A 14775-nucleotide genomic window follows, 5' to 3' on the forward strand; every position below is an offset into this window, starting at 1 on the left:
ATCACGCAATTGTTGTCAGCCAAAGTTAGATAAAAATTAGAATCTTTCGTAAAAGTAGAACATTGCTTTAAGTTTATTACCTTATAAATTGTAAAACTATGCAAAGTATTTTGATCTGTTTTTATTTCAATTTTTGCCGACTGACAACCGCAAATGTTCACCTGCGTACGAGACTGCTGCATTGCACCGTTCTTCATGTATTTTAGATTTTCGGAAGTGTCCGGTCAAGTTTTGGCAGGATATTTTTCTTTTAGGTCAGGTGATTTTTCAGTTTCTATAAATTGATTTACTGGCAAATATTTTTCAAAAGCCCCTTTTCTGAGTTGGATTTTTAACCGAACGAAAAAAAATTACAAATTCTAAAATCTTTGCAAATTTATTTTTCCTATCCAAGGGTTCCGGAAGCGCACCGTCAGGGGTCAACTTTCAGGCTCTATTTTTCGATTTTTTTTAAAGAGACATAAAATGACACACAATCTTTTTTCAAATTGGAAAAAAGGACCTATTCAAAGTGTAATTATATTTACGCTTTTTTCCTTAACAGCAAAGGAATTTTTGATGGTCAAATCTTAATCTCTATTATTTTTCCTTTTGTAGTTTATTTTTTACAAGGAGATAGAAATTGCTTCACTATTTGATTGCAAATTGGAAATAACTGACACCCATACAAAATAAAATTCAAAAGTTGCTCAGAAAGTTGTATTTTTTCTTGTGGCAAAAACAACAAACATTGACGACAAAAGATTGCACGAATGCTCGTTGCAATAGTAACGAAAACTCAACGGCTCGAACACTCAAACAAATCCAAAATGGCTGCTACCAGCAGTACCGTGTACACGTACATCATCAGGATCATGGTGTAAAAATTGATTTTTTGTTCTGACCATCCATCGACTGGAGAACTTAAAGTGCAAAAGACGCACCGAGGGAGAGTCCTTTTTCTGGATACAGATTGTCTTCTAGAGACAAATCTTGCCAACAGTTGGAAGGAATGGGGAGTAAAAGTTCGACCCTTGTGAATTCGATCACGTCTCCAATCACGAACTATTTTTACGGTTCGAGCGGTCGAAGGGGAGAAGATAACGGCATAGGCCTAGACGGTCAGTGTGTGGCGGTCGGTCGGCTGAAAGTGAACCCCTTTATACATACAAGAAGAAGGTAAATATTTCAAAACAGTGATATTTCTTTTGCACTTGTGGAAAGGATTATCAGTTGGTGTGGTGGTGTGATGTGTCCTTTGAATGCTTTGTCGACTATGATACAATGTAGGCCTACCATGCCTACAGTCTATAAAAAAAGTATAAATCGTCATGCCTGTTGTACATGCAACCCCTCAGTTCTGGGAGTATTGTACATGTAGGCCAAGGCTATGAACTCTAATCTGCTAATGTCATGAACGTATAGGGCCATAAGATGCATGAGTATAGTGTGCACTTTAATACCAACGTTAACAACATTAACCAATGCAAATGAAAGTTCGCTACGACCTGACGACACGTTGTGACATTATGCTGATGCCATTTCCATGGCCAATGTACATAAAATAATGATCCATGAAGCTGTCATACCGTACAAAGTCTGTCGTTTAGAAATTCAACATTTTCAAAAATTTTTAACAAAATTGAAAATGCATATTGAAAGTTTTTCAATCTGAGATAATGAGATTCATGATGTCCTTTTTTTTTACATTTTCGTATTAAATGATCTTCATCACATGGTTATCATGTTTATAGAGGGGCTGCATGCAGCGCCCTCACAGAGGACATGTTTCTTATTTAGATTTATATGACAATCATTGACAATAAAGTATTATAGGATCTACTCAATCATATCACTGAGGAACAAAGACCTGTGCTCTGTGAAGGCACACTACATGTACATGTATGCAGAACTCTATTGAGATAAGACAGTGGATTGCACACGATCAGTCGATCGGCACAATCGCCTGATCTTTGTGCGATCAGTCAGTTGTATTGTGTGCTTGTTGACAATCAGCAGATTGAGACATCAGCTACACATAAGTGCCTTTTCTTTCAAATTCGCAGCCGGGAAAGATTGCTTCAAAACAGAAAATACATACAAAGTTGGAGCTTCAATTAAAAAATTAAAAGGATAATAATATTTTGGTGTATTAAGGTGGGGAAAAAATTGTAATCTGCCAATCTGACTCAGGTATCAAACCGCAATCAACCACATTTGTGGTTTGCCATGTACTGTACATGTAACTGATTATACCATGCAATCATTTGATCTGAAGGGGAATTGACAATTATCTGGTATCAGTTTAATACTTTGACAAAATTCAATGTTTATATAGATGACGTTAAAATATATATACTTTTTATACATGTACATGTATTTCAAATTAAGAACTACATGTACATGTACGTTTCAGTTATAAAAATCAATATTAGTGGGTAACATTTTGGTCAGACATCAGAAGTACATGTACATTACATTTGAACATGTAACATACTGTAGGCCTAAGACTGAGTGAGATGAGACTGAGATACAACACATACATGTGAGTTACTTGTATCTGTTGTGATTTCAAGCCCCCCTTTCACTCATACTAAGAGAGACAGGTTGGTGGGAATTGTTTCATCTGGTGTCTGGGAGGTCAACTGTGTACTGGCAAATGGGGGGGGGGCTTGTTTTTGCTTTCTAAATACAGTGAGGGAAAGGCAGTTGAGGGAACTGTTTCACTCCTCGTCCTTCACTAAGCTACATTGAAGAACAAGGGTGCTAACTTGTCATTCCCTGCACGCATGCCTGCTGGCTCTGACATGTTTCATTAATTAAAGTACATGTATTGTGTAGAACATTATGAAATAAGATGAAACAAATTCCGAATGACATGTACCTGGTGCATGTCTGTACATTCTAAATGCAGCGTGCAAGTACATTGCACATGTACATTGTACATGTACATGCTCATTCTCCTTTTTCCTGTCCTTGAATTTAGTGTCTCTAGCGTGCACATGCACATGTACACACATGTTCGTTTGCAACGTGCAAAACTGAACTCTCATTTACTGATTGTGCTTTTCAGTTTCTGGAATATCAGCTTTGTTGATGCATCATTTTAGAATACATGTACAGACGTAGATTCAGATACAATGTAGCTGTACAAAACCTGTCCAAAAATTCAAGTTTTTCGTAGGTTTGTGCACAAACATGGATGTGCCCAGGCAACCCAGTAGGCCTTACTTTGCAGAGAGAGAGACGTGTTGTGCGTCAGTAAGCTCTATGCCTACTGTACATGTACATTTACAGAACAGCATTTCTTCAGAGAATGCCAGCTTTTTAAAGTGAATGGACTTGCTTTCAGTGAAAAAACTTGGACACCTTGTGCGTCAAGTGTGCGCCAATTTCCATGTAAGAAGACTGTTTATGACTACTCTGGAAAGGAACAAACCATTACATGGCCAGAGGGCCGTTTGGAAAAAAAATGAATTGAAATTGTTGAAAGCATTTGTTACAAATCTGAATTTTTTGTTTTGACTGTGTGACTGAAAAGATACATATGTGGGAATTATAGACATGTACATGTATGTGTACATACACGTACATGTATGTATAGGCTGGACTTTACACCATTTGAGACCCTCTAAGGTGAGTGGAGGCTGATTATGTTTCTTGCTTTTGGCATTGTCAGCGTCTATTCACCACGGTCATGGTGATCACGGTGCTACGCAGCCCTTCCATATTTCACTGGTTAAAGTGTATAAGTTTACTTCACTCGCATGTATATCCAATCGAAGGATATTTCACGGAAAGATTTGAAAAAAGATGAAGAAAGGAAACACACAGGTTGTGTGACTTATGGACCACTTCAGGTTGTACTTCATGGACCAGTGCAGGTACATGACATTAGCCAAGTGCGGATATCAGGTGCATCAGTTTTCACCAAAGGCCCTTGGAGCCATTGGCAGACATAGTCGGCATTACCCTTAGTCCTGTGCATTGAAACTGAAAGAATCAATGATCTGCTGTAAGAGCAGCCTTGGTTTACTCTGAGGGAATGTGGCATTTTATGAGAGAAAGAAAGAATGTGTGTTCCCGTCGTCCTCATTTAGAAAGCAGTATTCTGTCTTGCAACTGCCTGTGATGCACTACTTACTGCCTGAAAGAAAAAAAACAGGAACAGGTGGCTGGAGGCCCTCACTAATCACCACCATCATTCAGAACTCTGAGGAACACCAGTGAAATAATGACAGATTGACTTGACCCCTCCACCATTCACTCCAGAGTGCAACATGAAATTAGTATTCTGATAAGCCGCGCTTGTTACTCATTCATACATGCACACACGATGACAGCTGCAGTACATGGTCACACTCTGAGGGCAGGTCGTTGCACTGTTGAACATGGAATAAGTAAAGACTCATGGTGAATGGTTCATTACACAGGAGTCGTTTGAAACATGATACATGTACGTGTAAGGAGCTCGCTGCACTTTTATGTAAATTTATGCAATCAGTTCCTGCTAATGTTAAATGGTTGGAGAAAGTACCGGTATATATTTCTAACACAAACTGTCAAGCAATTTTCTCCTGATTCTTGCCGTGGCTAAGTGACAGTCATGACAAGCGAATGCTGCACCAGAATTTCTGAAGATTAAACAAACACTGTGTTATTAAATTCAGATGTACATATACATGTATACCTATTGCCTGTCGAGCTTGTTCTAAGAAATACATGTACGGTACATTAAGAAGGATAATTAACAACAATTGCCAACAACAGTTTGAGATCCTGACTGTTTAAAAAATTCCTTCAGTGGCATTTTATTGATTTTGTCAACAGCATCAGATCACATTTTTTGTAGAACCCTTGTTTCTTTCATTTTTAAGAATTCAAGTTTCTAAGAAAGCAAGCAATCTTTTTCTTGGTTCTAATGTCACAGCTCCAAGTTTTATGATGAGGATGGACATCTAGCTCATGAGTTCTACGTTGAAATACCGGGGTCAAAGAGGAGGAGAATGAAGGCAGGGATGATGAGAATACACACCAACCTTAGGCCGCAGGTAAACCCCCCCCCCACGGCCACCCTCGTTCCTGCACCCACCCTGACCCCCTCTCACCACCACCACTGCCACCCTCCCCTGTAGACCCCCTTCCATACCCCTTCCATAATGACAAAAGTCATGTGATATTCTAATCATGTGATAGTAAGGACCCCTTTGGACTGTACTCGTTCCTAGTGAAGTTGATTCTGTTGAAATGTGAATATCTACCAGACTTACATGTGTATGCAGTACTTCCGTCAAACTTCATGATCTTTGAAGTGAGAGACTTGATGGGAAAAGTGGTGTAAGTGTTCAATGTGTACATTGAAAACACTTAAAATACACAAAAAGTAGAATGATTCTGTGAAGATGTTTACATCTGTAACCGTATCCTACCAAACGAGTCTTAATGCCATTGTTTTTCCATAAATTTTTTCAGTTTGTGCATTAAGAATGAAAATTGAATTAAAATTTAAAGAAAATTAAATGAAAAGAGCCATTTCTTTTGATGTGCCACTGATGAAAAAGGTTGAGGGTTTCTGTTGCTTTGCAATGCACATCGTGCATGATCCTTCAAAGACCAAAAACCCAAACAGTTGTAGTGACTTGCAACTCATTCTCCTGGGTTGAGTTCATCCTTAAAACACAGTAGGCATTTAACTCCTTAGTAGACTAAACCTCAAGGCTTTAGAAATGTAGAGTATGGATTGGAACAGTAACGACAATCGTGATGTCAAAAAGTGGTGATCATTTATGCCAAGCGATAAAGAATCCAGGGTTACTTTATGTGATGATAAATCCCGCTGTCAAGTTCACAATATGAACATGCATGGTTGTTAACCACATGTTTGTCTGAGGTATAATGGCCGATCTTTAAGAAATCATGTGGTCCTGTGGTACTTCCGTAGTTACAAGGCATTTTGATTGGACCTTATTTATGGTATACTACGTACATGCATAACAACAACATCCTGTGTTGAACATGTGGGAATTGAGCCTCGAGGATAGGATTGCATTTGAAAATTTTAATTCTATTTTTAGAATATTTATAAACAAAAGCATCACATGGGTGTGAAATGTTTGGTCTTACAATTACAATTACCTCTTGTGACTTTGAAATTGTAAGCCTGTTGTGATTGTTCATTTTCCTGTTTTTTTTTTTTTTGACAGGGAGAAATTACTCTGGACCCACCTCGACTACGTCCTGACCTGCCTGTTGTCATGTGCCAAGTATGACATGAGGTCATGACCTTAGTCTAGCCTAGGCTGATCTTTGTGGCTTTTGTCAAGCTCTACCTGAGAAAAATGCCGCTTGACACAAGACAGAGAAAATGCTTACTTTAATGAGTATATGTGGTTAGCATATTGCTTAGAGAGATTGTGAAAACAACTACTGTAACAGAGCTGTGTTTGGAGTAGACTTGTCAACCCTTGGCTCTCTTATATCTTGACCTGATACCTCCACCAGGAGATTTTAGCAAGCATTAATTTCAGGTGGTGGTACATACATGTATAACAATACATGTTGCTCACCAGAGTTGGCATCTGTGGACGTACATGTACATGTATGTACATTTCATGGTATTAATGCATTCATGTGTGACAGTGCAAGGGCCTCTTTCTCAGGCAAAGTTTATTCTCAGTGTATGTAAATAAGAGATTACACTGTATTTATGAAGAAGTAGAGAGGAACATGCCGCAAGACCTGTGAAAATGATCGTGATGAAGGATTGATCCACGTAGTACATGCATAACTTAGGGAAAGACTGTCACGGGGCACTATAGACATACATGCAGCATGGTACATGTGGGTCAAAGGTCAAGTAGATTCAGTGCTGTTGATGTCACTGTACACTATGTGTACAGTGGAGATGACGAGCCTGTTGATGTCACGGAGCTGGTTCTGTGACGAGTGAGACAGATGGGGCGAGAAATCGAAGGGGGACTGTACGGGGGACATTTCTGTCCGTCAGATTCCTGAGTGCCTACCCTTTTGCATGAGTTGCAATGATGTGCATATACTCCATGTACATGTACGTGTACAGTGTGTATGTGCCATCTGTTATGGGGATTCTCAAAGGGAAAGGGGAATAGGTGGTTCCAGTGGCCCAGAATTTTTTCGGTCACCCTTCTCATTTGGGACAGGAAAAATGCCCGAACCGATGCTGCCGTTGCTGATGGAAAGGATTGCATGTTTTTCACATCAAGCCATCAGGCTGGTCTGTCATGTGCTCTCTGACATTTTGGGCTTGGACTTTTAGGGGCTTAGTTTGATGACAGTATTATGGTGTGAAGTACCCGCACATGCATGTGGTAATGTTGTAAAATAGACGTACACGTAAGCACCAGAGTATTTGTCAGTGACATTATGATGTAATGAAATTGTATGGATATTTTGCAGTGAGAGCAGGTCCCAATTGGCCTTATACTCAAGCCAGCCGTCTTGAATTGAAAGAGAAGCCATCCCTATGTAAATTTTCTTAAAACTTGATATGTTTGGGAATGAAGATGATGCAGTAGGTGCGAATTATAGATTATCATCCTAGTACTCAAATGGGTAATTCCAAATTAGGAATAAAAACTCGTGTCACCTTTATTTTCCCAAATGAGAAAATTCAAAGCAAGGCTTTACCTGTTATCAGGTAATTGTAGTAAAATATCCGGGCTCTTTCCTATTTCGCAGTGTTCAGTAATTGAGAAAGATTCAAGGAGCGTTATCCAAAATGGCTATCTTGTGAATTAAGTGCATTCCATACAGCTGTTGTTAAGCAAAGAAATGTGGCATTTTGTGAGCACTCACAAGATCGCAAGGGTGTTTTACTGAATGCTTAATCAGGGCCCACTGGTGATGCTAAACAGAAATTAAGAAAAGCAAGAAGCCTGTGGAGAACCAGTGAGAAGCAAAAACCTGTGACTTAAACATTTGACGGGTAACCTCCATCTGCTAAGCAACCTTATACAAGTATTTTCTGTGCTTAGCATGAAATGGGAGACTTTTGAGACGCTTGGTGGTTAACATTCTATGGGCTTTTTGATTTACGTGTACACTCAAGATGTACGGTAGATCTACATGTACAGTGGAACACTGTCACAACAAGGTCCTTGAGACTTCACAAATTATCTTGTTATAACAGTCACCTGGAAAACAAAGAAAAACAATGACTTGGGACCTAGAATTGTCCTTGTTGTACATGTATCTGTGTTTGACTGTGCATGGAAGTGCATACATGTACTGTACATGTGGGGTATTTTCATCTGAATGCGCACAAACCTTTTCTGTCTTTATGTGTGCACTGGCTGCATGTCAGCAACCACATTCGTACACGTAGCTGACTATATCTAACCAGTAGGTCATGTAGACCTGTCTCTCCGCACATTACTTCACAGGGGCTGACTGAGAAATTGACTTCAGTCTCACAAGTCAGATACCAACTGGGCAGTTAACTCCAAAACGTGAATTACAGGGATGCATTGTATTGCCAGTCATGAGAAAAGGTTTAGCTTTAGAGGGTATAACAGGTTGAGCTTGGCAGTCGAGTGTACATGTACATATGTTTAAAACACAAAATGCAGACAAGATGTTAGCTGATGTTTTCTTGTTTACATGTACGTGCAAATCTAAAATGCACCTGTAGCAAGATGTATTGCACTTTGTTGCCATCCGTGGATCTGCTCTACTGAAATTACAGACGAGCCGTAAACATGTACGTGTATGGTATATGCATGCACATTTGTAATTTGTGGGCAAGAAAAACAGTGTGGAGTTTATCTTCTTACAAGAGATGGTTACTTGCGTGCTGTCTTAATTGAGGGACAGATGGTTCCCCCCTCCCATAAGGTCACTCTACGGTCGTCCGATAGTTGATTCTGTGGCTGCTGGGTGTGCTTTGGGGATTTTTGAAATACCGGTAGAATCTTGAGTCCATTTATTTGGATTATTGGATGATGGGAAGCAGAATTCCTTGAAGTTAAAAGTCCAAGCCAATTTCCTTTTTATCAGATTCGTCAATTGAATGACTGTGGAAGGTCAAATTAAATGCGGGTCATTTTAATTGTAACTGTGATGTTGCAGACAGGTCAGCCGTGTGTGTCATCTCTCATGGCCCAATGGAGGTATTAATCTGTCACATTGTTGATCTCTCTATCCACCTCACACTCTCGGTGCTTTCACATTTTTATTTGGAGATGGTCGTGGAGGCAGTGGCCCCTTTTTTGTGTAGTATTTTATTTGCTGCTGTGGTATCATTGACAGGTCATAAACAGTCTCCCTGTCTTCAACTTGTGTCTGAACACTGCCAAGGTTGGTTCCCTGTCATATTTCGGATCAGGCTAATAAGAACAATTAGACATACATCGGGATCTCCCAAAGGATTTGCATCAGGAACTAGACACTGTTGGTTTTTCTACAACAGCCAGAGAACTGTGTGATTTGTGTCCTTAGGCAAGATACTTCACAGTATTGTTTCTTTGGGATGAAAAGTCAAGCTGACTCAGCATACTCCAATAACATTGATCATTTTAATTGATAATGACCTGGGTCCATTGTGCTCACCATGCAACGAAAAGAGTGGCTCACTCATCAGGACCACTTACTTAAAAGCACAGTTACCGCCAAAGATTTAGTTATTTAAATTACGTGGGGAATTAAAAGAGCAGACTAAGTCAAGTTTAACATAAGATTCTTTGATATCTCAGCTTTCCTTAAACCTAAATATTGCAAGAATTGGTAAATTGTTGGATAATGCAAGCATTTTAATTCCATTTGCAGTATTCTTTTGCTAATCACAAGTTTATTATGAAAAAAAATGTGAAGACTTTCCGGTGTAACAGTGAAGTGTACATGTATGTTGTATTTTGGTATTTTGTCCACAATGTGCAAATTTAATTACAGAATATGTACAGTTTGGAGATGAATTGCAGAGGCTTTTTAACGTATTTAGAATGTTTTCAGCTGTTCGTGTATAAAATTTGGTAGCGGTATACATGAATTCAGACCTAAAGTAAGAGTCAGGAACACCTACATGTACATGTACATCTGAAATGGTCTGTTCGTGGAGGATCTAGCAGGCCAACTTGACGTGCTTGGAAGTGGGGCCATACCACACCGTGGTGCATGGGTCATTTCGCCAGCACATTATACATGAAGGTAGTTCACACCCCAGTGTTGGTGTTACAGTTCATTAGAGAGTGTGTAAATGTACATGTACCTGTATATCTAATATCATACTGTAGCAAAACTGTGAAATAATGAAACTATTCCGGACCTCTCTTCACACCTAAGCTTACATGTACATGTACCTGACGCTGTTTACCTTGTTTGTCAGTTTGCATGTGACATTTGCACAAGTCCTTTTAACTTTCTACAAAGTGATTAAGCATGCGAAGGGTAAATATCAGAGGCAGTGGGCTGCACCTTGTGGTGGCTGGATAATTGTCAAAATTTCTCAGCTGGTGTCATTTCTCCAAAAAAAAGGTCAGTACCTCATATGGTAGAACTTGTACAAATGTGTGATTCGAGAAAACTCCCAAGGTAAACTTTGATCCGAATGCCTTGGGCATTTCTGTCGGAAATATCAGAAAAAAATTCCAAAAATCCACCTCTTTAAAGCATTCCAGTGGCAGATTTTTTTGTACTTAAAGCCAGATTGGAAAAGTGATAGTTTTGGATACTTAAAACCAAGTTTGAAAATGGTGCCAAATCTGCTGGGCACAGGATCTTGACGAATCTTGGGGTAGAATGAAAGTCAGGTAATCAACAGTGATGTACATACATGTATAGTTGACATTAACATGTACAGAACCCAACTTCACTGAGCTGCTAAGTGGAAAATATTGTTTAGAAACCTTTATAGTCGATCAAAACGTAGCCAGGAACCAGTCATGGGCAGTATGCATTGTATGGTGCTTTGACTTGTGACTGTTTTTGCTGAGCAACTGGGCAATTCCAGGGAATAGTGGAAATTTGGCCACGCTGGTACTAACCTCATTTATCATAATTCTCAAACATAGAGGTTTTTGAAAAGAAAACAAGGGAAATAAGAGGTTGTACAATTTACCTTTAACTGTATGTTCTGTGTTTTTTGGGGGGAGGGGTGTAAATTATTCTGTTTGTATGTGACTTATGATAAGATTGATAACAGCTCGACAAAATTCACTTTAGCCTGGAAATGGCTAAATATTTTCTGTGCTTTGTAACCCCTTGCAGTTGGCCCCTGTTGTAAGTCTTAAAGTGCTATGCATTTCCAGTGTGAACTGCCAGCAATCGTGCTGTGTTGTTTATTATTCACATCCAGTGACCCGCTGTACGTGTGTGTATACAAGTATCATAATTTAATCATTTGATGGACGGCACAGACAGTTTGTATATAGCAAGAGATCATACCTAAAAATGTTTGCCTCCCGTGTAAATAAGAGGAAATTCTATCTCTAGTAATTGAAGATGAGACTTTCAGTGTTGAACATGAAGCCATCTGATTTTTTATTTAATGCAATGCGAAAGTGGATTGGGAATGGTAAATATGAGAATAATTAAAAATAAAATGGAGATCATAGTTGTTTGTTGGTTTATGAAATGGGTACGGAAATGACGATGAATAAAGCATTCACAACTGAGCATTTTAGATTTTCCTGCATTTGTTTTCTTTTTTAAAACTTGGTGTACAAACTGGGCAGATGTTGTCAAGTGGCTAGTACGTATGCTTACTTCAGATATTTATTCTACTTTGAAAGGTGTGATGTTTCACTTGATCTTTCCAAGGCTCAATTTTGACTGAAACACAATTTGCTTGATGCATATTCCACGGTATTTAAATCTGATTTGCAGCTGTGACCTTATTTTGACAGCTTGAAACTCCTCCCATAATGCACTGGTAATTAACGTTTCACCCCTTCAGTTTATCTTGTCTCTCTAAGTCCTGATGTTGTTTCAATCTTGATAGCTTCTCTCAGGATTCCCCGGCCCCTTCCACTCCACCCACCCCCCCATGCCAAACAGCTTGTCATTATCTATCAAGAGCAGTTCTGTCAAACGTCTGGGCACCAGCTGGACAAATTGTGGTTCAGAGGTGGATTCCATGTGTTTCTCGGTAAGAGCTGGAGTGCAGACCTCTGTCAGTCATTTCCAGAGCTTTTAGGAGATGGATGCCCATCTTCGTGGAACCAGGCTTTGAAATTTGAAAGCGATTACTTCTGGGACTACCATCATTTACTTTCAAACATTTTGGTTTTTTCCAGGCATACAACATTTCTTCCGCTCAGCTAATTTCCTCCTTGTTCACTTCACACCCAAGCCACTGAAAATTGAAAGCCACTGAAAATACAAAGTCTTGTAAATATTGGAATTTGCCTGTTTTTGTCAATCATCAACTCTGACTCACCAGTTGCCAACTCTTCAGTTGGAATTTAAATTTGTGGATTGTTAATTTCCCTAGTGATTAACCAAATAGTTAACTCAGTAATAGCTGACCTGCATTGATGTTTTGAACTGCACACAGAGATTTGAAAACTTTTGTTAGTTATAACATTCTAAGAAAGGAGTACCCCACCCCAACCCTGTCCTCTCTGCCGTCTAATTGAGAAAGGGAGGTTCAGTTCCTTTTTTTTTCAAAGTCAATTCTACAGTGTCCTTCCGAAAGGTTTCCATGATCTACACATTTTCATGTGGGTTTATTTACATGTTAATATATCTGAAGGACCAACATTTTTATACATATGGAGGAAGTTCCCACTTCCTTCACTTACAGAATGAAATTTAAAAACAATTCTAATGATGATGATGTGCTTTGCAGCAGTAACTCCCGTGGGCTCTGAAACAAAAGGTGGATATCGCATGGATGATGTTGCTACGTCCTCACTAGTGAGAAAATAACCTCCTTCTCAGAAGGTTTTTGTTGTTTATCTCACTGTTACCAGTTACAGTCATCCTCGGTAAAGTTGCAGTAAAAAGGCAATGTGTCAGGCTAACAGGTCGCTTTATTGCATTTGTAAAATTCTGTTTCGTTTTTGGCCTCTGCCTTCCAACACTGCCTGCACTCGCAGGTAAATGTTGAAGAGTCGGGGGACTTAGCAAGGCTTTGGTGATGAAGAGGCTTTCCCTTCTCAAGGGAGAAGTGCATCATTTTTGCTCCAAACTTTGCGAGCACTGTAACACATCGGAGACATACTGACTGAGAAGCAGTGTATCTAGGGCACTGAAACTGTGATGTCTGACACCTTGACCATCTCAATTACTCTAAAACTAAATGTCAAGTTGAAATGGAATAATAAAACAGGGTATCGGTGTCTGTTAATGTACTGAGTTCCTTCATAGTCTGGTGTGGTGTCAGGTAGTATTTGATGGAATTGAATGTGTCATCATCATCTAGTCCAGCCATGTCATTTTTGTTTATTGAGCGTTAAGTTTCTGCCAGCTGCTTGACAATTCATAACTAATTCATCACTCCCTATACTTCAGTTGGCGATGGCTTCCCACTCACATGTATTCCCAGTTGGGTCTACTCCTAGTTGGCTGACCACTTCATCCCAGTTCAACCCTCATTCCATTGCATGGGTAATTGAATCCCGATATGCTTGTCATTTTTAGCGCTTGGAGTACAGGTGATGTTTCTACCAGGAATGACATACATCAAAGCCATTACACAAAGAGCCCACATTCCTGGAACTAATTTCAGGGCGGCCAACTCTCACGCACTGAGCATGAGAATCATGCATTCTAGGATATTCACTCACTCTTGCATTCATATGGTACTTTTCATGTAAAAAAAATTAAATCTTGTCATGGCCATGCAATAAAAACATTCCAAAGTCTGTGATGAGCTCCTTTCTGATTAAAAAAGGAGCAATCTCCTTAGCCGCTATCAGGATAGCGGTGATGTCATTCTGTTTTGTGTCAGTAGGATGTAGACACATTATCAGCTTCCAGAGCTATGGCTGTCTATGCCCATGCTGTTTGTCAGCCCTGTAATTTGAAACATTCCGTGCCTGTATCACACACTTCAAAGTAACCTGAACCTGAGCTTATCAAATTATTTTCTAAAAATCTGCAAGTTCACATTACACTCACACAAAGTACATGTTTTGTAATCGGAAGAAACTTCAAAATTGACTTCATGTATCTCCAGTTTTCTAACTGTAGTTACAATACAGCCAACTCAGTCAAGCTTGCGTACAGTTCAAGGCCAATTTTGAATCTTGGCTTCACCATGGCTTTTCCTCGTGCCCAGGATTATTTACAAATGCTGGTGGATAAAAGTGAAAACAGTGTGTGAGGCCTCCTTGAACCAATTAATTATTTTATTTTCAATCTCCAACCGGTCATTTGGCTCCGAGGTATTCAGTGGTATATTACCCTCTTGCCTTTTGATTTTCAGTTTACCAGGCGGTAAAACAATCTAGTCATCTTGACGGCTCCGTAGGGGGTTTCCAGTGTGGTCTTTTTAATTTTCATCTGATGGCTTGTTTTGCTTCTGGCCATTTTAATATGACCTCATGTTTGTGTTATCTTGATGTGGGGGGGGGGTCTACAGACCAGACCGGTCCCATTGGGCCTTGGGGGTGTGTTGTGTTCATTCCCTGGAAACTAACAAAATATATTATGGTTGGTGTGGTAAATGTACGGGGAAAAAAAATCCAGATATCCTACAACCCCTAAATTGTCAATGGAATTGTATATGAAGACATTATTTGCTTCACCTTATTAATCAATGTTGGGCAACTTCAGACTTCAGTCAGTTCACTGACAAAAATCAAACCAATTATTTAGCTA

General features: G+C 39.4%; 1 protein-coding gene across 1 annotated transcript; it reads left to right on the forward strand.

Annotated features, from left to right (window-relative positions):
• Positions 1 to 808: 808 nt before the first annotated feature.
• LOC110987181 (tumor suppressor candidate 2-like) lies at positions 809 to 11632 on the forward strand. The gene is made up of 3 exons (XM_022249674.2): positions 809 to 1158; positions 4910 to 5030; positions 6183 to 11632. Exons 1-3 carry the CDS (start codon positions 992 to 994, stop codon positions 6246 to 6248), a joined length of 354 nt encoding a protein of 117 aa, XP_022105366.2. The 5' UTR covers positions 809 to 991; the 3' UTR covers positions 6249 to 11632.
• Positions 11633 to 14775: the final 3143 nt, after the last annotated feature.

Source organism: Acanthaster planci, linkage group LG04, assembly GCF_054643075.1.
Source record: "Acanthaster planci isolate LZ-2023a linkage group LG04, COTS_SCS, whole genome shotgun sequence".
Lineage (NCBI taxonomy): Eukaryota > Metazoa > Echinodermata > Asteroidea > Valvatida > Acanthasteridae > Acanthaster > Acanthaster planci.

Coding starts and splice junctions, on each gene's coding strand:
- LOC110987181 (XM_022249674.2), top strand. CDS start 992: ATGGGGAGTAAAAGTTCGACCCTTGTGAATTCGATCACGTCTCCAATC. Junction 1,159..4,909: donor TTTATACATACAAGAAGAAG/GTAAATATTTCA, acceptor CTAATGTCACAG/CTCCAAGTTTTATGATGAGG. Junction 5,031..6,182: donor ACACCAACCTTAGGCCGCAG/GTAAACCCCCCC, acceptor TTTTTTTGACAG/GGAGAAATTACTCTGGACCC.